Source organism: Leptonotus elevatus, chromosome 7 (genome assembly GCF_054856555.1).
Source record: "Leptonotus elevatus isolate MCC_2025b chromosome 7, RoL_Lele_1.0, whole genome shotgun sequence".
Classification (NCBI taxonomy): Eukaryota; Metazoa; Chordata; class Actinopteri; order Syngnathiformes; family Syngnathidae; genus Leptonotus; species Leptonotus elevatus.
This window is the reverse complement of record NC_141245.1, coordinates 7373825-7398549: the sequence shown is the minus strand read 5'-3', so window position 1 is coordinate 7398549 and position 24725 is coordinate 7373825. Positions and strand designations below refer to the sequence as shown.

General features: G+C 38.8%; 2 protein-coding genes across 3 annotated transcripts; one reads left to right on the top strand and one right to left on the bottom strand.

Annotated features, from left to right (window-relative positions):
• The first annotated feature begins 339 nt into the window (after positions 1–339).
• Positions 340–17374, top strand: pcsk7 (proprotein convertase subtilisin/kexin type 7). 2 transcript variants are annotated; one of them, XM_086081394.1, is made up of 18 exons: positions 340–483; positions 1110–1390; positions 2176–2406; positions 2640–2774; positions 2935–3100; positions 3182–3272; positions 3677–3709; positions 4218–4272; positions 5122–5260; positions 5340–5440; positions 9578–9745; positions 10678–10782; positions 10896–10998; positions 13294–13450; positions 13552–13646; positions 13737–13842; positions 14063–14180; positions 16428–17374. In XM_086081394.1, the coding sequence occupies exons 2-18, from the start codon at positions 1166–1168 to the stop codon at positions 16683–16685; spliced, it is 2286 nt and encodes a 761-aa protein (XP_085937520.1). In that variant the 5' UTR covers positions 340–483; positions 1110–1165; the 3' UTR covers positions 16686–17374. The 2 variants fall into 2 exon arrangements, with proteins under 2 accessions (XP_085937520.1, XP_085937521.1); XM_086081395.1 differs by lacking the exon at positions 3677–3709.
• tagln (transgelin) lies at positions 17366–24725 on the bottom strand. The gene is made up of 6 exons (XM_086081397.1): positions 24584–24725; positions 20247–20289; positions 19534–19722; positions 19288–19459; positions 18062–18164; positions 17366–17974 (listed from the first exon to the last, which is right to left on the bottom strand). Exons 2-6 carry the CDS (start codon positions 20256–20258, stop codon positions 17836–17838), a joined length of 615 nt encoding a protein of 204 aa, XP_085937523.1. The 5' UTR covers positions 20259–20289; positions 24584–24725; the 3' UTR covers positions 17366–17835.

The window sequence follows — 24725 nt, the reverse complement described above, 5'->3', positions numbered from 1 at the left end:
AACTGAGAGACTAAAGGAATCTTCCATCCAAAAAATAAAGTAAAATGGAATGCAATACAAATGTAATCAATTATTATAAATGATGAACGAAAATAACTTTGGGTTCTGGCTTGCTCGTGAGTTACGGGCACTGTTCTGTAAATATTACTGCCTGGACAGCCGATACGTTTATACAGTAGTCTGTTCGAGAGATGGGAGGGGTAAGATGGCCGCCCTAAGGCTTCAACGGCTTGCACGGTCGCGTATGGGCTATCGGCTATCCAGTAATATGTACAGATCAGTGTTTACGGCCAATGAGGAGTTGCGTAAGACGCTGATGACAGACGTACAGCCTTATGACGTCAGACGTACAAGTAGCGACCTGTTCACGCATTGCGGAAGTGAGTAACAACAATACAGTTGAGCATATCATAGGAGCCCACAACTGTACTCAACAACAATTTTCACCAGCAGAGACACATGAGGAACGAATTACATTTCAAGGTATTTAAAGATAGAGCTTTAAAATTGTAAAGTACAACGACTCCTCCTTTATCTGTTGAAAGACACGGAAATGGACGCAGCTTGTACACTCGATAACATACGATCTACTATTTGACCGTTTTTTTGCATTACATTGCCGATAAACTTCCGCAACTAGAGAACTGTAAGGCAATTCTTTCAACAACACAGATTCCTTACCGCAGTTAGATGTCTAACTTGTTTGAGATCGTACTCTGTCTTACGAGCAAAATCGGCGACAGTGAGGTAGGTAGATGTACAATATTCGTTTAACATATGTACCTCTAAAGCAATTCATATCTTAAAAAAATTACATTGTTACAACACGTTTTAGAACATGCCCAGTGTCGTATGTCTGATGACAGGATTTTTTAAAACTACTTCTTCTTTTGGATCCTGTCAGTGCAAACACTGGACGGAATATACAACACTAAACACAGGCTAAAATACAGTATAATATTTAACTTATGTTTATGTTTGTATTGATATATCCCCTCGAGGAAGCTTTTGAAAGTATCACCAAGGAATGATGTATGCTGATCCAGCCCTTATTTTCAAATTGCCTCTGACCTGGATTGATCTTTTCTCTCTCCTCCTCTCACCTCCAGCTTGACGTTCAGATGAGGTCTCGCCCATTTGGCCCTTGTTGTCATCCTTTGTCGTGATGGCAACACTTCGTTTTACAGCATTCATTCTCCTCTTGTTTCTCTCCTCTTTTGCTCTTTTACTTCTAAGCCATCTGCCGTCTGTCGCCCCGTCACTTTCTTTTCCACAGTCGCCTTCATCGCTATCCTGCGGTCCAGGTCAGTCATGGGCTGTCCGGCTCCATGCTGACCCATATCATGAGGATGAACAGAAATCTGAGAAACTTGATGAACTTGCTAACCAGGTACTACGCTTTATTCGCAATGGATTGACAGTGCAATGTCAATTAACTGTTGTCTGTTACTTTAATATAACTGTACATCTGCAATTACCCAGGGAATACTGATTCATAGTCTTATAAATAGCTACAAATACGTTTCCAAAAAAGAGAGAAAACTGAGGCATTCAAAGGTGTTCCAAGTAAAAGGCCTTTGTTGCAACATGGCCAGTTGAATAACATAATCAAGGCCTTTTACCTGGAACACCTTTGAGTGCCTCAGTTTTCTCTGTTTTTGGGAAATGCTTTGTAGATCCCTCCACTGAAGAGCACCAAAGATACTTTTTTTTTTTAATCCAACATATCCTAGCAGCGCTCCTGCATGCTCTGATTGTGAGCTACAAATACGTGTTTATAGAGCACATTTAAGGGAAGTTCATATAACTACCAGTCATGTAGTGTTTGATGTATTTAGCATATTATGCAGCACCTATCCTTCAGACTTTACTTTTGCCAGCAACATGCTACTCTGCTATTTTCCTGCAGCATGTTATAGGCCAAAACCAAAACAAAAATGCAAGGCAAACAAACGTCGACACTGCTTGCACCACCGCTTGCCCATAGTAGTCCACAGTAAAGTCATAAGTCACAGTCCTATAGCTTTTACTTCTTTATTCTTTTATTATTTGATGCGTGTTGCTGTCACACATCACAGTTCGCAGAGGAAGTGGTTTGCAATTGTCGGGTGTGGGAGGAGCTCAATCATGAGCTACATTTGTATTTCATCTTCATCTGTATTTTGACCATTCCAGATAGCAGAGCATGCTGGGCTGCACAACCAGGGCCAGATTGGACAGTTGGAAGGCCACTATTTGCTGTGTTCTTCTCAACCTGGTGCTGATGTTTGGAGGAATGACCTCTACCCTGGGAATGTGCTAGCAAGCCACCCTAATGTCCTTTGGTACTCCCAGGAGAGGGTGCTCAGCCGCTCGAAAAGATCTATGGCTTTTAATGACCCACGATACCCTAAACAGTGGCACCTGGTGAGTCTGTGTAATGCTACTGTATGATAACATCTTATGTCACAATGTACTGTACCAAGGGACATTTTAAATGCTGATAGCACAAAGTGAATCATGTTTGAATAGGCCCACATAGAAAAGAAAACTAATCTAGTGTATGTACCTCATTAGCTCTGACTGTCTTCATACAACACATTCTTGTTGTTGACTTTAACCTCTCTATCTTCCCTTTTCATGATGTGCATGCATTGAAGCACAACGACATTAATAAGGGCATGGACATCAATGTGACCGGGATATGGGAGCGCAACATTACTGGCCAAGGAGTTATCGTGGTGGTGGTAGATGACGGGGTACAACACACCCATCAAGACCTACAACCCAATTATGTGAGTCACCGTTAATGCATTCCATTAACAACAGTCATTTCGTAACCAAGTCATGAATTACAAGAGAAATTATATTTTTGTTTCCCAAAGAATTAACCACCAAGGTGGATCCCAGTCTATTTCATGATTTTTACATACACAATTGATTTTGCGTTTATAGAGTCCCGAGGGCAGCTATGACCTGAACTCCAATGACCCAGATCCCATGCCCCACCCCGACGCACACACTGACAACCACCATGGTACTCGATGTGCCGGCGAGATTGCGGCAGTTCCGAACAACAGCTTTTGTGCTGTGGGAGTGGCGTATGGCAGTAAGGTGGCAGGTACACAGTACGAATGTGGTTAATGCTCCATTCACATGTGTTGAGTGAGGTAAAGGCTGAAACAATCTGTTCCATCCCCAGGTATAAGGGTCCTGGACGGCCCCCTGACAGATAGCCTGGAGGCCATAGCCTTCAACAAACACTATCAAGTCAATGACATCTACAGCTGCAGGTAACACACGTGTGTCACTGTGATCCTTTGGTCTAGTTTGTCCCGTCTTAATTGTCATTTTTTTTAAAAGTGTATTTATTTTTTTTTTTTTTTTTTTTTTTTTTTTTTTTTTTTTTCTTAAGAGCTCAGTATTGTTCATTCGGAAATGTCATCATCATTGCTCTTTTTTTTTTTTTTTTTTTTTTTTTTTTTTTTTAAATATATATATATATATATATATACACATATATACATACATATATACATATATACATACATACATACATACTTTTTTTTTTTTTTTTTTTGTGTGTGTGGGTGAGTATGTGTGTGTGTGTGCGTGCGTGCGTGCGTGTGTTTGTTAGCTCACCAGAAAACCTATTAGAAAAAAAAATCTTATACCGTTCACCTAAATCGAACACCAGGAGACCCGAGGGGACCGAAGAAAACCAAGGAAGGTGAAATCCAGCACCGACCAGACACCCCCCACCAGAACTCCTCCCCAGCCCAAGAAACATCCAGATTAAAAGTGTATTTAAAGGGGAAGTCAATCCTAACATTTTCTTTACAGTAATATTTTCTATGCAGCCCCTTAAGTCTGAAAATAGTACAGTATTCTGATTTATATAGCATTTGCAGAATATGAGTTTAGCAGCAAAATCCAACCGTTTTTGTCCGTTTAAGGGGGCGGCCATTTTGTCACTTGCTGTTGTCTTAAAATTACTTAAATGTTGCTTAGGGCTCAGGTAACAACCAAAGATGTATAAAAACAGGTGGATTTTGCTGCTTATCTCATATACTACAAACACAATATTAATCATAATGATGTGTATAGACTAGTGGGGGCACATTCAATTGTTGTTAACCCTACCCCCCCCCCCCCCCCCCCCAAAAAAGATTGTATTGACTTCCCCTTTGATCAATCCATCATATATTGCACAAGTGATGTAAATTGGGTTTTCTTAGTTGGGGTCCTGATGATGATGGACACACTGTGGACGGGCCCCATCCCTTGGGCAAGGTAAGAATGTTAAAATGTTGAGATTATTCTTTTCTAGCTATACTTATTGTATCGCATGCTGTATAATTGTCACCCAAGCTTTTAGTTATTATATTTTGTCTTGAACTACTGTTGATATTCCACTATTTGATGTTGTTCCCCTGACCGGGCATTAATGTTACAATTGTACTTTATTTATATTGCGCTTTTTCACTTTACAAGGCCGCGCTTTACATTTTGACTACTCATTTACCTACTGATGACGCAGCATCTGGAGCAACTGAGTGTTCAGTATCTTGCTCAAAGATACTTCGACATGGTCACAAATTGGTCTGGGATTGAACCCACAACGCTGCCCCTACATTATAACGTTATCATTCATCAATGTAGACTGTTGTTTTATTCTTTATGTTCATATGACTTATTCTGGTGATTAACCTATTTCTTATACTGGAATGAAAAATGACACTGTAATTTAACTAAAGGTTTTACGATGGTGATATTTTGACGTTGAAACGGATTACAGTATTTTGTTTCGGAGGAATTGTTTCAAAATCAAGAGTTGTATTTGGACCAGTGTCCAAAAACTGTTTGTGATCAGCATTGTGTGAGGTTTCACTGTAAAAATAATAATGATGATGATGATGATGATAATAATAATACTAAATTGGTAAATGTGGTGGCTGGTAAATTTGATACAGTGCAGTGTTAGTTTTCTCCTGCAGAGGGCAATACATCCCAACATTTACTTTGCGAGTTTTAATGTCTTTTCACGGCTTACATTTGATCTTGGTTGTATAAAGGAACATCCTGTTTTTCAAAGGAGTCCATGTAGAGTGTTTGATGAGTTCTATTCTATTTTCTTCACAGGCTGCACTCCAGCACGGAGTCATTGCAGGAAGACGGGGTTTTGGAAGCATCTTTGTTGTTGCCAGTGGCAATGGAGGGCAATACAATGACAATTGCAACTATGACGGTTATGCCAACTCCATCTACACCATCACTATTGGTAAAATGGAGTTTGTAATGTACATCTTTGCAAGTGTACATTTATGCAAATGTCCCAAGGGTAATTGTTTTGGATGCAGGAGCTGTTGATGAGAAGGGCAGGATGCCGTTTTACGCTGAGGAGTGTGCATCCATGCTGGCTGTCACTTTCAGCAGCGGGGGGAACAAGCTGAGGAGCATTGTAGGTCTTACTTGAGAACACAAAATGCATGTGCCGATCATTACTTTAATTGGTTTGAACTGACTTTATTTAAGGGCCAACTACTTGATTGATTAACATTGTGGTGAAAACCACTCACAACTAATAGACTCGATGATTAAATAATTGATTTAAGGCCTTAATCTGAAACATCAGATAATGACAAATTGGAGGGCGTGTTTAGCGTGTTCCCTGTGTTTTTAAGCAGTCAGCACATCATCACTGCAATTTTTTTTTTTTGTGCTGCCGGGATTGTAGACACAACCCATTTTTATTTGTTGCTGTTTGTCTCTTGTCACTATGGAAACAGTTTGGACTAGCAACGCCATTGCCTTGGGGGAAAGCGATTTGACAAAATTACCTCTCTCTAGAGGAGCATAAGCCACAAGCTGACCACACAGTGCACTCATTGGCCAAGTGTTAACCTCACACTGGCATTTTCAAATATAAATATGCTACCCATTCGGGATTGACGTAACAAATTATGTACTGTACTCAAAATGAAAACAAATTATGTAAAGGTTCTATAATAACTGGCTACCATACAGCGAAAGGAGAGTCTGAGAAATGTGATTATGTCTGCGCAATGCATCTTGTTGTCTGTTTTGGATTCAGGTCTTTTTTGATTATCTGTGTTTTACTGTATTTGATAATTGACAGGTTCTTTTACGATTATGTACTAGCTTTGTTTGCATAGAATGCAGTGATAATATTGCGAGCTATTGTGTCACTACATACAAGGCTGCCTAGTTGGAGCGCAACAAATATACACAGGTGCACACAACGGTGATTAGCTCCCTGAAATCTTCAACAGCCTGAACAGCTGTTAGGAAGGGTGTTTATTTACATGTTAACACTGAAAGTGCAGAAAATTCATCATGTTGCCTGTTGTTAACTGCACACCACTAAGATGAAAATGTCACTTGTACGCAATGAATGTGGGTGGACTTGACTGACTCGGGTCTGCAACCTGCGGCTCTGGAGCCATATGTGGCTCTTTAGACCCTCTCCTGTGGATCTCTTTAAAAAAACACACATATATATATATATATATATATATATATATATAGTAGAAATTAGTATAATTATTATTTATGTTTTAGATAAATATTAATTAATAATAATATTCTTAAAATTAATGAATGATTTAGATCAAAAATGAATAATTTAAATATTCAAAAGAGGTCAGAGTCCAAATTTTGTTGTCAGGAAAAGAGAAACTAAATGTAGATGAAAAAAGTTTTAAATATTACATAAAAATGTCCAAAAGGGGGGGAAATTACCATGAAATGTCCATGAAATTTCCCAAAATGTCTAAATTTAATTAAAAAAAAAGGCAGAAATGAAAACATTTCTAAAGTAGCTATAAGATGTCTAAAAACAAAAGAAAAAAATTACCATAAAATGTTCAAAATTAAAAAAAAATTAAGTCAGAAAATTGATTTAAGAAAAGGAAGGAAATAAACTGTTAAAAAAAAAAGTAACCATAAAGTGTCAGAAAACAAAAGAAGAAATCCTGAAAATTACCATAAAATGTCCACAAAAATGTATGAAATTGTAAAAAAAAATTAAAAATGTTTTGCCGTAACATGTCCCCAAAACAAAGAAGTGAGGCAGAAAGTAACTATATGTCCACAAAATTGCCAAAAATGTCCGAAATTTGACAAAAAGGCAAAACAATCTTTAAAAAACAATGTATGAAAAACAAAGCGTGAATAATAATAATAATAATAATAAAAATAAACAGAAGACAAAAGGTAAGACAATAAATCTCTGTATATTTTTGTCTTTTGGTCTAATTAGTACATTACACTAACACACAGCATCCTTATTTATTTGTTATTTATTTGTCCTAAAATGGCTCTTTTGACAGGAATGGTTGCTGATCCCCGGTCTATGTGATACGCCTCATATATCAACCATTTGTTTAGCGCTCATACTGTACACCTAGACAAAAGCATTGCAACCCACGGGAACTAACAATGAAAGAAAAAGAAGTAGTTCACCTCCCATTTCCTCCTATTGAGTTTCCATTTGACATTTTTGAGGTCTCTGATGTTCAGTGACAGGACCTAACAATTACTGCTGTAGTCCACCATGAATGTTTTTAATGTAGTTGAGGTGAGCGGCAAGCGTTGTGCTCTAATCCCAAATTTAGTAGGAGTTGGGTGCCATTACGTTATTTTTCATATTTTACGGAAAAATGCCTGCTCACGTTTAGATTCTCTCTGTTATCCCCTGTTACAGTAAGTGTACTTAAAGGCTCTTTATTTTTATTTGGACAAATTCCTGTTCTTGGCTTTCTTCCCTAAAAGCTAGATGTCCTAAATGTCGTTAAATCCACTGTCTACATAAATACACTGGACACATTCAAAATGTTTGATCGTTGTCCCCCTCAAAGGATTACACAATATTTACTTTAAAAAAAACCTAGTAAAGTTTTTTTTTTCACTCAGAAATTCTAAGTACAGTATTCCCCTCGCTATAACATGGTTCACTTTTTGCGGCTTTGCTGTTTCGCGGATTTTTTTAGTGCAATTTTGAATGCTTTTTTTTTTTTAATCGTAATGTACCTATTTTATCAAATTTATGAAGGTTTGAACATTGAGAATGTTTAAACAAGAGAGAAATGTAAAAGCTTTGTTGAAAAAGGGTATAAACTATGTGGTGAGGGGTTATAGAGCCCTAAAACATTTATAATAACTGTAAAACATAAAGCTCAATGCTTCACGGATTTCATTTATTGCGGGCATTTTTTGGAACCTAACCCCAGTGGAAAACGACAGAACACTGTAAATTTTTTACAAGGAGAGTTTTGTGTACACTTTTTCACTTTATTGAAGTAAAAGTTACTCAAGGGTTGAGGAATGAATAGCCACTCTACCACTTGAGCCATGCCGCTCCTGCAGTGTATATTGATGGAGACAGGTGGAACACTGCAGCTCAATTCCGATTTTATAGTATCTGATTTTTTCATGCAGTGTGAACGGTATTTATTTTTTTCACACCCGACCTGGGCCTCTTATGTTTTTGAATGTATGTATGGGTTTCTGCTCTGTTTGTAAACACTGACGCTCGAGGGACAGCAGCCAAACATGAGCGAGCGTGAAAGCAGTCCAGTGGGCATTCGCACATCTGAATTTGCATAATTTATGCAGGCAAGACACATGAATCTAACTCCTAACACGTCCATCCACCAGCCCACCAATCAGTAGCATGCGTTGGCACAGCTAAATTTGCATATGACACTGATAAAGGTCGCTTGGCCGGAGGGAAAACGTTGCGTCGAGTCGGGGCCATATTTATTTCCATAAACTCTGCAACATGATGTTGTCTGTTTTGGGTGCACGTCACTCGACGTGTGTTCTTTGCGCATGCAAGTCACATCACGGGCGCGTTGCATTCACATTGAAGTCGCTTTTGTTTTTGGAATGTGAACAGTCCATAAAAAGATCGGATTTAATAAAAAATCTGAATTGGGTATCACGGCCTGCAGCGTGAACGTAGCCCAAGACACCCGTTTTTGGTTTCATTTTGGACACACCAGCAATGCGGTATAGTGATGGTCAGGTGGTAGAGTGGCTGTCTCCCAAGATCAAGGTCATGAGTACATTCCTCAATGCTTGAGTCACTTTTTTTTTATTTTTTATAAACTGGTCAAATGTACAGTACTCAAATTTCCTTAGAATTTCTGAGTGAAAAAGCTTAACTAGGTTGTTTTTTTTTTAAAGTAAAAATTACTTCTTCTTTTTTTTTTCAGTATAGATACTTGCCATGGTTGTATCATATCTGAATTCTTATGTACACAGTTCTCAATTGAACTTTTTGGAGTCCTTGTTGAGTACATCAGTGCATTATCCCTTTTTAAACTTTACTGGCCGTTTTGTCAAAGCAGTAAATAATGAGTCGGATAGTTGTCATCCAGTTCCAACGGCTGTTGACAGAAGCGTTCTTAGCTGTTTAAGTCATCGCTGATGATGGTCTGTGATACATATACTGTCGATCCAAGGATGACTTCTGTGAGTTTGTTTGTGAGCAGAGCTATTACCACCGCCTCGCTGTTTATACCATACAAGGCTCTCCATAGTATGTATAGCCTCAGCCCATCTGTCTTTGTAGGCAACATCGGACTGGTTCATGCAGCAGGGGACAGGCTGCACAGAGGGCCACACTGGCACGTCTGCCGCCGCCCCCCTGGCAGCCGGTATGGTGGCCCTCATGCTGCAAGTTCGCCCTTGCCTCAGTTGGAGGGACGTCCAGCACATCATCACTTTCACTGCCACCAAGGTAAACGCACTGGTACCTTGTGTCACTCTTAGCAATATACAGTGGAACCTCGGAGTTTGAACGTCTCGGAACTCGTACAAATCGGACTTCAACCAAAAAATCTGAGTAAAAAATGCCTCGGCGTTTGAACTCATTTTTGGAGTTTGAACACCCAAGCTAAGCCGAACGTACCTTGAAAACGGGTAGCCGAGTGAAGCCGAGCGGAGCCGAGCAATGCCGAATGCTCACGTTGCGGTAGTTGAGACGATGCACTGCTCATTTCCAGTCAGATCGTGAATACTCCAGAAGGTGCTCCATACTCGCGAGTGTATTTCGATTTTTCGACAATTTTCTTTGTCATAGGCCCAAAGAAAGACAACAATGCCAGTTGCAGCAAACAAAAACATACAGTGCTACGAACCACAGTGGATGTAGGAAGGAGATTATTGCACCGTTGTAACTACCGTGACTACTTCTGTAAATACTGGCACGAGGACCCCCCTTAGCTGTTCAACAAAGTGCCTGACGTTAAACAACGCACGCAAGGACCGCTTAGTAGTCTAACAATATGCCCAATGTAAAATACACAAACTCAGCACTGAACTAAAGCTAGCATTAACGTAGCATTTATCATCCACTGATGCCATCACAGCACAACAAAAAAGGTAAGGTATTTTTTATTGTTTAAATACTGTACTGTAAATGTAAAAAAACATAAAGAGAAATTAAAATAGGAATTTTCTGTTTTTGGAGCTTGGGAACGGATTAATTGCATTTACATTAATTCCTATTGGAAAAAATGTTTCGGAGGTTGAACAATTCGGACTTTGAACACTTCGCAAAAACGAATTATGTTCAAACTCCGAGGTACCACTGTACTTGCTCTCATTGGAGAGTGTTTGCAATTGTAGAGAGAACAAAATAGTAACCTGGATTGTTGTAACATCCATTAGTGTGACAACAGTTCAGACTGGAAGGAGAACGGAGCAGGTTTCCACCACAGTCATCAACACGGTTTTGGTCTCCTCAACGCATGGAAACTTGTTAATGCAGCCAAGGTACAGAAATATGCATCAAGTCGGGGTGCAGCCAACAAATAGAGGGAAATAAATAGTTTCAAATAGATGTTGACTCAAGGAAATGTGTATTCTTGTTCTGTTGTGGTTTGCAGGTTTGGGAGTCAGTACCCTTTCTTGTGTCCTATCAGAGCTCAGTAATAGAGGAGAAAGTGTCCATTCCATCATATCCCAAGGAGCTGGTTCGTACTTTGACAGGTACCGTCATGTCTGCTCTCTTCTTTTTTCTCAGTTCCGCTTTCTGTGCTTATGCACCGTGTAGCCACCTCCCTCCTTTCCCTCCTTTATTCTCCTCATTCTGACTTGGCCTCCATATTAGGTAATGTTCTGCTGTTTGTGTATTGAGACATTTTACTTACTGAGCCACATGTCTCCAAACAGCTTCTGTGTCTTAATGTCATTTCTTATTGTAGGGCATTTGTAGGTCAAAAACTATTCTCTTATCTTATTTGATCTACTTTGTACTCATATCCCCTCATATTATTGCCTTATTGTTCACATATTGAGCTTATGATGATGTCATTGCAGCAGGAACATTTCCTGCCTCTCAAGTGTCCTGTCCCACATTTATGGGCCCTTTTAATGGTCAAGCTCACTGCCAGATGAGGCTGATAGTTCAATAGAGATGTACCGCTACCCTTCAACTATTTTTCTCTCATTCTTCTTAAACCTTCTCAAATTGAATAAGTGGAAAATATTATGTCAAACCCACCCCCACCCCACCGCAACCCCCACCCCCCTCCTCATATTCGGACTGTATTTATCAAACCCCTGCATTTGTTTACATCTCCTGAGCCTTCGGTCTTCCTGAGAATTTCAAACCATTGACTAGTCTATGAGTCTATACTTCTGTTTATGCTCTCCATCAACTCATGTCCCAGGGTTCGTACACCCTTAAATGGTCAAAGAGCAGATTTGCTCATTAGTTGTCATCGTGCAGCAAGTACTAAAAAAACGATCTGGCTGTCATTCGTGGGCGAGGGATGGGTAGTAGGTGAGGTTCCATTGAGATAATCACAAATATTTAATTCATTTGAAGTCAACACTTCTATTGTGATATTTTTAAATTGCAGTACTTCAACTGGTTGGAGTCTGTGGAGTGGCACTGTAGGATTCTGGCGCCCTCGGTTAGGTTGCCTATGCACTTGTTGACTGCTCCTCTTTGGTAAATGATTTTTGAGTGATGAATATTAATGATACATTAGCTACCCAATTCATAGTAGTTATACATAGATCTATATGCATTAAGGTGGATATGCAGTTCTAAATTGGCACACATGAAATTTGACGCTTTACCTCTTAAGTGTAATGCATATGCGCTAGCTACATTTTCCATTGAAGAACAAACATGTACAGTATAAATAGAGCAAGCTATTCCATCTATTGCAAAAATGCCTTTGAATCAATATTACTGTATATTTCTACTGCCGTGTTTTTCCTAATGCTGTTATGTGACTCAAATCCCATTCAAGGTATTCTGATTTCCTCTCGTAAACCTATTTCAAACTTACGATTTTTCTCAGAAGGACAGTTACAAAACATAACAAATATATAATAGCACTGTGAGTTTGCTGCATGTGCTCCAGTGGTTGGATATTTGTGTGTACGAATCACAAACTTGAAATTTGCTGTGGTACACCTTGTTAACGGGTACTGTAAGTAGTAACATTGACCTAGAACTATGGTTCTTGTGGCCTTTAAGGATGTACTGAGCCCTACCAGTTTCCTATGCACGTTCACGTAATCCTTTATTGAAAAATAAATGGAAGACATAGGCATAGGGTTTACTAGTGAACAAAATGAACAGAGGGAGAGTAGCCTTACCATCAAAATTGGCTCTCTTCACCTTGAATTCAGAAAGTGTTGTGTTCTTGTATTCTTGTATAAGGAAGTGTTCCTTTAGTTTTGCTAGGTAGCTACTTGGCCTTGCAAATCATGCAGTTAGGACTCCGACTCACTTCATCACTCAACTCAACTCTTTAGAGCATTTTGAAACAACCACGGCTGTTTTCTTAAGATGGAACCTTGGGGCAGCAGATACAATGAAAACCGCAGGGGCCCCAGAATTGAACCATGTGGAACGCCATACGTTCCGTTATACACGTGACTATATATTGCACATATGTCTTTTTTTGCTCAACATGTATGACTGGGTTATAATAAAGAAATCACACTATGTACCATCACAACAGCCACAAGTTGACTGCTGAGGGCACCAAATTCCCTGCAGCACAGATAGGCCAAGCAATGTAGTGTGATCACTTGCAGCCAATGATGGGCAAGCGGGGCATATGATCACAAATCATGAGTCGGATGTGTGTCTTGACATCCACCGAACCCCTGTTCATTCGAACCCAGATTAAGAACCTTGACTTATAACATAAACCAGTGTTTGTGTAGGCATTGATCTAGGCACATATGCAGTAGAACCTACAACTGTACAGTATGTTTGCAAAGGAAAAACACACTTTCTCTGTGTGTTTTCCCCCTCAGTCACTGCTGCTGACTTGGCACTGTCTGGGATGCAGACATTGGAGCACGTGGCTGTTACTGTGACAATAACTCACCCTTGCCGAGGCAACTTGGAGATCGTGTTGTTCTGTCCTAGTGGAATTTCATCAGTCATTGGGGCTCGACGGGCTGTTGACAGGTGACGCCTCCCTCGCAAAACACACATTCTGAATGCGTGAGTAGCCTTATCTGTGCTCAAAAATGAACATTGTGCTCTGCCTTTGCTTCGTCCCCACACAGAGACTCTGCAGGCTACCAGGACTGGACCTTCTCCACTGTACGTTGCTGGGGGGAGAGGGCTGATGGCAAATACCGCCTCAAGATAGCTGATCATAGTAAGATGCGTCTGCTATGAATTACACACATTTCTTTGCTCCATGCAATGAGCTACTTCCTCCCACAATGACCCATCTGTGCTCATGTAGAGGAACCATTGTCTCAACAATGTGCTGATGTGGGGGAGTTGACGCAGTGGAAGTTGACTCTGTATGGATCGTCTATGACCTTCAAGGAGGTCAAGGATAGACAAATGTAAGATCTTATATTATAGGCATTCCTGAGCAGCTAAAATAATTTCAATTTTTATTTCATTTGAACTTTAAAGCCTATTTTGCCAATTTTACAAATCTTGCTTCTATACATTTACATATAGTACCTTAAACAATTTGAGCTGTTGTTCATTCTGTGTTAATATTTTGTTATCACTGCTTCTCTTCTATGACTTGCTTGGATCATGTTTGGCAAAGCGCAGGTTGGTGGAGGATGCCATGAGTGGCAAATATCTGGACAGCAACTTCTCTTTGCCTTGCCCTCCAGGCCTTGATATTCCATCTGAGATTATCAGTCCCTTCACCTCAAGCAGCCTCAGGGTAAGATGCCTCAAAAACAACCTCGCACATTCTCCATGGGTTGGGAATATCTTGCTTTTCCAAATCCATGTTGCTGCTTGCCTCGTTTTTCCCTTTATACAGAGGGTGTAAAAGTCTACACCCCCCTGTTCAAATGTTTCTTGATGTAAAAACAAAAACAGGATAAAACATTTCAAAACCTATAAACCTGTACAACTCAATTGAAAACAAACGGTACCTTTTTGTGAGTGTAAGTAAAACTAAACAACTGAAATGACGTGGTTGCACCCTTTGTTAACATGTGATCTTGGGAACATGTTATTTTTTCTGTACTTGAATAAAGTGTAATTGCACCTCCACTACAGTATGTGGCAGTGGCGCTCTCATTTTCTTACTAGCGGGCGTAACTGGATTATCCCCAAATGACAGTCAAGTTTTTCTTGACTTCTTTTATTTTGCTTTTTAGCACAAGGCTGAAATATATACTTTAGTTGGGACCTTTTCAAAATAATTTCAATGGAAAATCTGTCTTTATGATCTTGAACTACTTGGCAGTTTCAAGTCAAGTGGAATGCTGACATTGTATAGATGCTACATTAATGCTGAACATGTGAACAACTTTATTTGTTTCACAGAGATCATTTACACATCTTTAAAACTGTAATTGTGGACAATACAATGGAAGTCAACCCAAAACATTTCTTTACAATAATATGTTTTATTCACCTCTACTTTTAAAATTTTGTATTTGTGGAATATGAATTAAGCAGCAAAACCCAACCATATCCATTTGTCCATCTCAGTGGGCGGCCATTTTGCCACGTGTTGTCGACTGAAAATGACATCACAGTTGCTCAGGTAATGGCTCAGCTGTTTTCTGATGCTGAGCCGTGATTGGTCATTGAGATGAAAAAAGCCGTGTATAAAGACTAGTGGCGGCACATACAGCATATAATTGTGAAGAAAAGGATTTCCTCTTTATCTAAGTTACGCTCTCTAAAATGTGAGATACAAATGTTTGTGCGTACTCCAGCCCTGTCAGAATATCCTGATGACAGTACAGATGCTTTTCCCAACACAGATCGGTGTTTCCAAGCCAAAATACACACAAAGACAACAAACTAGACAGTATCAGACCACGAAGGAAAGTGGTATGGATATTGGCTTTTGAGCAGGGGTGTGTAGACTTTTTATTTTGAGCGCAAGTCCTTAACTCATTTACTGCCATTGACGGCTATAGACGTCAAAAATTAATTTCAACAATTTTTATTAGTTGAACATTTTTTCCCACTTTTGTGAACAAGATTATGAAAACCTAGATTTTTTTTATTGTGCATTTAGAACAGATATAAAATGTGTGATTAATTGTGAGTTAACTAGTGAAGTCATGCGATTAATTATGATTAAAAAACGTAATCGCCTGACGCCCCAAATTTGTAATAATGTTTTATTTTATTTTTTTAATTCATTCATTGCCATTGACGGCTATAAACGTCAAAAATTCATTTAAACTATTTCTATTCGTTTAACATTTTTTCCCTTTTGTTGACAAGAGTATGAAAACCTAGAAATGTTTTATTGTGCATTTAGAACAGATATAAAATTTGTGATTAATCGTGAGTTAACTAGTGAAGTCATGCGATTAGTTACAATAAAAAAATTAATCGCCTGTCGCCCCTAATTTTTAATAATCTTTTTTTTTATGAATTTATGGCAGTGAATGAGTTAAAGGGATACTTGACTCATTAAACCATTTTCAGAAGTAAAAAGTTTATATTTTGTCCAGAATTAATGTGATAACGTCATTATTTTTCTTGTACAAGTAATACATAAAAAAAAAATATTCCAATTGCTGTCGACTGAAGATGACTTCACCTGTGCTGAGCAAGTAGGTAACGACCTGGGTTTGGTCCAGCAAACTGAGCCATGATTGGTCGTTACCTACTTCCGCAGCACAGGTGATGTCATCTTCAGTCGACAACAAGTGGAAATATTAATATTCAAAGGTATTAATTGTACATGAAAAATAATGAAGTTATCACATTCATTCTAGACAAAATATAAACTTTTTACTGCTGAAAAGGGCTCAATGAGTCAAGTTTCCCTTTCAAATTAGAAAATTTGAAAGTACTGATTTGTATTTTTAAAAGTAGAGGGTAAAAGTAAAACGTCATCAGGTATTTCGTTCCTGTACTTATGTACTTCCCACTACTGGCAATGTTTTTATAGCAGTGTGTGCATATCCTCTAATAAATATCTTCTATCCAGTTTCTGCTCCTGCTCGGCTGCTTTGCGCTGTTCTGGTCTCTCTACTACATACTGGAGGCCGCCATAGCCCACCTGGACCTCCACTGCTTGTCCTGGAGGCAAATGGGCGCCAGAGTCAGGAATGGGCGTCGAGGGAGAGGAGTGGAGGAGGCATTAGATGAAGAAGATGGAGGCCATGAATGTGAGCTCGAGCTGCATTCAGTGCTGGACTCTGAGGCCAAAATGCCACTTCTGGATCGAGAGATGCGGACAACATGACACAGCCTGAAAGTCGGACAAAAGTGCTCTTTGGATGTCTCCGACTTCCAACCTCCTCCAGCCTGATCACTGCAGTTTGCCTGATTGTGGATGAGCTTCACTGTCATGCGTCGGGTTCAAATGTGCTTCAAACGTGAAGATGCTTTTTTCTGTTCGTGCAGCTATCTCTCGCGCAAGATGAGAGAAAACCAAAAGGATTTCAAGTCTCAGTTTATTGCAGAAGAATTAGTGAGGAATGTAATGTATGCACTTTACAAAGGTGAGAATTGCTGTGAGTGAGAGTTTGTGTGACTAGTGTTAACTAGGTCTTCCCCTGAAGTGGCCTCAATTTAAAATTCCACTATGATACGGATATGTTTTAGGAATATAAAGTTATTTTTGAAGTAGGATGAAGCCCAGGAGTCCAACCTGTGGATTATCAACCAACTAACTACTGAAAAAAACTTGACATGGATTTTTTTTCAAATGTGGAATATGCACAAATATATTTTTATTGAAGTGTTGCATATATGTATATATATATGCCTTATACACGGTACATCATTTGTGCTGCCTATAAAACAGTGTTTTTATACAAAAGGTTTTTACATACTAGAGTTGTCTTTCTACTGTTGTAGTTAAAGATAGGAGTTGAAAGTTGTGTTTTGCTGTGCAAGTCACATAAAGGAATAATAAAGGACTTGATGAAACTGGGTTTTTAATGCTTAATTTTGCAGTGCCAGTCAAATGTTATCTCGCTACCCTTTGGTTCGCACAGTTCTTGCACACATGTACTTCCAAGTCATTTAATATGAAAATGTACAAAACAGTGCTGATACAGCAGGCATACATAGCGGGACGTATGGATCCTTTTTAAGTAACATTGAAAGTATTCCATGATGGTAGTGTCAAACAAGCATTGGTGATCTTGTGACCATATATTTCCTGCTTTTGCTTTATGATGACGCATACATACAGTACAGGCTCTTTATAAACTGGGAGTGACAGATCAGCGCAAGGTGAAGCTCTGCAAAAGTCAACAGTGTGGTTCGTGTCAAGAGCTAAGACTTGGGGTTATTCATATGAAACGGTTACTAAATTGGGAAAAAAAAATTGGAAGACCTTTTTACAAGGTGTTTACAGGCTAGTTAATTTTTATGGCTCAGGGATTTTACAAGATTTGTCTTGGCCTTCCATAGCTCATGCCCTCCTGACTGGCTCCCTTGTTTGACCCCATCTGGAGACCAATCACGTTTTTGCCCGCCTTCATCTGATCAGCTGAGAAGTCTCGCTTGTTCTCCTGCGCTTTCCTGCAAGGAACGATCAAAAACAAAAAATGAACTTCAGTGAGTGTTGAGGGTATCAAAAAGGATGAAATATTTGACAACGGGACCCACTTGAAAAACCAGTTTGGGTCGCCCTGGTACGTGCCCTCATCCTTGGTGACGGCCAAACTGCCGAGAGCTGACAGAGTCCTCTGCACTGCTGCCAGGTCCTTACCTGCCCACAAACACACCACACTTGGATCTGTTGCATATGGCTACAGTCTATGCACACAATTCTCAAGAAAGGAGGAGGAAAAAAACCCTCTTCATACTAAGGTTATTTAGAAGTAACAAAAGCAAACAAAATAACTAAAACATAATAAAATAAAAGTGCTTTTAAAAAGAAACCAATACCTGAAACTAAATATTAATGTTTATAAAACTAACTACAGGTAATTATAGTAAAAATGTACTTCGTTTTCATCTTTGTCAATTAATTTCCTGTTGGCTGTATAGAACAGAGGTCTGCAATATGCGGCTCTGGGGCCACATGTGGATCTTTAGTCCCTCTCCTGTGGCTCCCTATTGTAAATTTTTTAATAAAATATTCTTGAATGAATTAATGATTCAGGAAAATGTATTAAATATGTTTTAAATGCCAAAGTCCAAATGTGTAAGTTGTTAGAGAAAGAGAGACGAAAGGTAGATGAAAAGTAAAAAACAAACAAAAAATATATATATTTTTTTTTTTAAGTGAGGAAAATCAGAAAAATATATAATGTACACAAAATTGCCAAATAACTTATTTTTATATATATAATAATAATAATAATAAAAGGCAGAAAACATTCAAAAAGTAAGCATAAAATGTCCAAAAACAAGGTAAAATTTTTACATAAAATGTCTTTGGAAATGCAAAAAAGAAAAAAAAGAAAAAAAGTCTAATTAAAGTGAAAATGCAGGAAAAAAAGACTTTCAAAAAGTAACTATAAAATGTTCAAAAACAAAAGAAGAAATCCCCCCCCCCCCCAATTTTTTTTAAATATATATATATATATATATATATATTTAAAATAATACAAACTAATAAAACCTAACAAAATTTCAAATGAAATAAGAAGTAATTATAATGAGAAATCCAAAATATTATACACTGTATATCCCTGCTACATTCAAGTCCTCCACATATCTACCGAGATGTTAGCAAATCTTTTGAGACTTTATCTAGGTCATTTGTTAGCAACTTTAAGGGTGAGTATGTTTAAGTTTTTACTATAAACAGTGGTTAGATAATTTTTCTATCATGACATTAGCAGTCTCAGTGTTTACAGTAAGCAAGAAGTGAAGGCTCATCTAACCTTCCCAGAGATCTACGGTCTGGAACATGTCAGTCTTCGTGACGCCATATTTCTCAGCAGCATTGAGGAACTGAGAGATCTGCTCCATCTGTTTGAAGGCCATAGTTGAGCTCTGAATCTTCTTCACGGGTTTGTCTCCAGGAAAAAGGCTGTTGATCAGTTCACTCAGGACCTGGCAAAAGACGGAAAGATCATTACGGTCCAAATCGGTCACATGGGGGTGACTTCTGGAACATGTGTACTCACGCATCCGTCTTTCAGCCAGGCCTGGAATCCAGTTTTTCCTGACTCTGGCCTTACGACGCCAGAGCCGCACTGGCGGCTGATCCACTCCACCAGAATCTGCTCCAGCTCCTGGTCGTACTTGCTGTCGATCTTATCCTGGACCTGCCGGCTCAGGCCGAAGGCTGGACCTTTGTTTGCCATGCCAGCTCCCTGGTGACATCAAATCGGTCAATGTTAGAAACGGGGCAAAATGTGGACAACACTGTATCTACACATTGTTTATGCACTGCAGTGTCGAAGCAGAATTCGCTTTTAGCACATCATCACCCAGACCTTAAAGTAGTTTGTGAAATATTGATTTATTGTGCATTCAGTCGCTAATTTCGAAGCTCAAACATGCACAATACTCATAAGCAAATAAATATAATTACAATATAAGCAAACCTCTTTGTCATGCACATCACAAGCGTGTAATGAAGCAAAGATGCTCAAGTGGATCTCCTGTTTCCCAGTAGAGTGACATTAACAGCATAGAGTGTCCCTCCTGCGCACCATTAAAAGCAGCGTGGTGCACAAAGGGAGCTCTAAATCAGCCATCTTTGCATGGTTCTTCTTTGTCATACAGTCCCCATCAGGACTTGTTGCTGCCAACATACACGCCAGCGTTTTTCATATACCGTGTTGCTTTTTGTGCAAAACCCAAATGTCGATGCATACTGATTGCACCATCCAACCTGTGTTGCCATCTTGACGTCAGGTCACTTCACCTTCCTGTTCCTGGCAAGGTTCACAATTCAAAATAGTTAACAGGGACGGACGGGTGACGCTGCATCCATTGGCTGCAATTGCATTGTGGCTTTTGACTTTTTCTATCAACGTGTTTCTCATAAACAAAGAAGAATCCATCAGTGTATGGGTTTTTGTATGTCTTCTGTGTGGAATTCTTTAGACTGACTCTTAAGCCAATTGCTCAAAATGAAGTCATATTAGTTCCTATGACGAACAAAACAGACATTTTTCAAAAAAAATAAATAATTTCACTTGGTTTGCACTGTTCTGCTACCCAAAATAATTACCACTGATTTTGAGCTTTTTCTTTTTTTTTTAGGTTGGAAATTGTAAAACAAGCTATTATAACAAAACTAAACAGGATAACAGCTAATGCTATAAAAAGTAATTACAAATAGTTACTTTTGGGGGGGGAGATCAACTTACATGTTGAACGGATTTTGTTCTACTCTGCTTTGGAAAATTATCTTTCAACTGGTTTTCACCATTTTAGTATCCGTGATTGTTCTGGGGCGAGGTTAAAAATCCGGCGCAATTGCGACATGCATTTTAGCTCGCTTGCTAGCTAGCTATGCCCACACTCCGAAAATGCATCTTCCCTTTGAATAGTTGCTTTAGAGCGCCTCGGTGAATGGAAGCTTTCCGCTCATTGAAAAGTATTAGACTTTGGATCGTTGTAATTTTATTTATGACAGGACAATCTGCCTGGCTTGTATGATAGTCACAGGCAAAAGCAGTATAATATACAGTTTGCATTTGGGAAATATCCAGATGTTCGGAATTGTCAATAGTAAGGGATGACAATGCAAGGAATGAAATAGCAAGAATTGTCAATAGTTGCTTTTTTTTCTTTTATGCTGGTAAGTTTAACTTGACAGCTAGAGTGTACCACACACACACACACAAAATAAAAATAAATAAATAATAATACTTTTTTTTAAAGAGAGAGCAATGATGATGACATGTCAAATCGGTAAGATTACCGAATGAACAATATTGAGCTTTCTCTAAAGCTAGAGTGTACCAGGGCTTCAGTCTGGTGTAGACGATTTAGATTGTTTCCAGTCATTTGAGACCTTAAGCCAGAAATGGAAAAACTAGTTCCACTGAGAACCACATACAGGAAAGTGGAAGGAGGCGGAGGGTCACTTCAGCTGGTGTTTATGAAATATTCCAAAACCAAATTTAACACACTTCATTCAAGGGAAAAAAAATAAAAATAAATTGTATTTTGCAGCATTCAACTTGACAGTATGTTAAAAAGTATTGTGATATTTTAAATCGTGTCACAAATGTCCTTTTACAATTTAAAATGGTTTGATGTCTTGTAACATTTATCTATATTTTTTAAACCAAAATAGCCCATGTAAACATGTCATTCAACTTGAAAAAAATATGATTTTTTTTTTACAATTTTAAGTCGCATAATAAATGTTCATTTAATTTTATCAATAATTTAAACGGAAGTGTGATATCTTGTAACATTAACCCACCCCCCACCCCCAAGATATTCATTTTAAAAAACAATGTGACATATTTGAACATTTTAACTTTATTTCATAACCTTTTGTTGTGGCCAAAGATTTTTTCCATGGTGGGCAAATGAAAACAGTGCAGCTGTTCACAAATTGCCCTTGGACTGGACTGCTTTATGCGGATATTTCCCCCCCGGCTCAAGCACATAGTTATGTGTAGACACAAGAAAGACATTAAAAAAAAAAGTAGCATCTCTCTTTGCAGGACGTACAAGTGGTATTTAATTGACGGACGGCAGTTGACTGGAACCTAGTTCCAGCGGCGTTTGAGAGCAGACACAAAGACCGTTTTCAGGCCACATTTTATGGGCTTGGCAAGCAGGGGTGTTAAAAGTACTCGTCACTGTGGTGTGTCCATTTTAGAAGACTTCAAAGAGGAAGTCAAAAAAATGACCATACAGCATTTACAATAAGTTCTATGTGCCCCAACAAATACTGTTTGTGTAATATGAATCAAGCAGCAAAATTCCCAGGTTTTATTCCCAGTGCTCTCGACTGAATAAAAAAAAAATATATATATATATATATATTTATTCGTTTAACTTCAAATGTACCGAACATATTGGCGTAGTACATTGTTAAGGTATCAGACAAGCTTAGAATTCTCCAAAAAACAACACAAAATACATAAAAACATGAATGAAAGAAAGAAAGAAGAAAAAGAGAAAGAGAAAGAGAAAAAGAAAAAAAGAAAAAAAGAAAAAAAGAAAAAAAGAAAGAAAGCTCTTGTCTGAAAATGACATCAAGTTTTTCAGGGCTCAGGAAATGATCAATCACGGCTCGGCTTGCGAACGTCACATGACCAAACTCAGAAAACATGTGCGTGGCGTCGTTTTCTGAGCAACTGAGATGTCATTTTCAGTCGGCAGCTCGTGGCAAAATGCACCCCCACCCGAGATGGATAAAAAAACGGTTGGATTTTGCTGCTTCATATTCCACAAATGCAATATTAATCAGAATGTTATGTTTAGATTAGTGAGGATGCTACTACGCACATTTCAGAAAGCACATCAGTCGCACTCGTACGGTAGCGTGTGGTACAGCTTTAAGTATGCTAAAGGGCCTGCTTCTAATTCTCAACGGGCTGCATCCCACAGCAAGGAAATTTGCTGCTGCTATTGTTTTATGTCCCCCCCACCCCCCCTTCTGTGCGGCTGTGTTTTCCTGCTGTGGTTAGCCGTTTCCATGGCGGAGTCCGCCAATAGCCAGGACAGGAAACCAGCGTTTGCAGCTGTGGTAATTGTGGCACTCTGTGGGGACATTGCGTCATGCAGCCCAGGCACCACATTTAATCGGCTCCGTGATGATCTGATATCAACGCAGTGTGTTTAACTGATGATGTAATAATCCGCAGAAATGTGGACAGTTAGCTAACGCCCACAAGCTTTCTTCTTCTTCTTCACTGTGGGTGGAGAGCATTTTCTTTATCCGTTAAGTCTATGAAGTCGATTCAACTTCATTGATGTGTCCAAGTTGATGGATTTTCTGATAACAAGATGGTGTGTGTCTAATTCCTGGACTATTTCATAGAACGCTACTTTAGTCATTGGGTTAAAGTTAAAGAGGAAGATGCATTTACGCCATTGTGCTTTTGAACATTTGCACATCTCTAACGAGTCATCTGCTTTCCCCACATGGAAACCCTTGTAGCGTGCGTGTTTATTAAAGAGACAGTGTAGCAGCACATACCATCCACTTGTTAAAAAAATTGTGACCACCCCACACCCCTGCCCCCCAGCCCTATACTAAGAGCTGTACATGTCTAATCTGTACGTATACGTACAGTTTATACAGTCGAGATTGGAGGAGTAAAATGGCCGCCCTGTGGCTTCAATGGGTGTGTATGGGCTATTGGCTATCCAGTAATATATACAGATCAGTGTTGAATTTTTTTTTCATATTATTTAAGCTAATAGTGCTTTGTTTGTTTTTTGTTTTTAATGAATGAACATTGAAAAATCTAAAACTTTTACACACTAAGTTTAAGGCCATTGTGTTGTGGGATAAATTATTTTCACCATTGTGTTGTGGGATAAATTATTTTCGCCTAATTATAATAGACCACATACATACATACATACATATATATATATATATATATATATATATATATATATATATATATATATATATATATATATATATATATATATATATATATATTTTTTTTTTTTTTTAAGTAATTATTACATATTGTCACATTTATGTTAGATTTTTATACAGATAGGAACCATTTTAGTCAGGGTACTTAGGAAAACATGCAGGCCGGTGTTGGCAGCTCAGAGGTCCTCGCAGGTCCTAGTCAGGAAATGCCTTCAGTGGCAATGGAGCGGCCATGTCATGTCTCATATGTTTTCCAGGTAAGCAATAATTATTCACCAAAAAGCTCAATGTAAATTTATTTTTGTACTTTTTAGTCATCCCTTGCTGTTTAAACTAGTCAGGAAATGCCTTCAGTGGGAATGGTGTGGTCTAGTCATAACTCATATATTTGACCCATTAAAGAAAACGAAATTACACCCTGTCAGGTGTCTTCATCCATCCTCTAGTGCTACAGTTAACAGTACTGTAAACACCCAAAATAAACTTTGATTGTAAAAGAGGGCGTGTCTGACTTAGCTGTAGGCTATTTATTTAATACAGACGCGCTCATCTTTGCGAGGTCAATAGGTGAATTACTTCTCAAGGAAATGCCTGCGCTCTGAAATGTGTTGACACATGGAGGAACATAATTAAAGTCTACTCACTGTGCGGGATTGATCTGCTCTTTGCTGGCCGACGGTACAGTTGGTGGTGGAGTGTGGATATTTTCTTTGCGAAGATCTCCTTGCTTAAAAATGCTGGCTTAAGAGGGGCCGACGAACTAATGACGCAAACATTTGAGAGAGT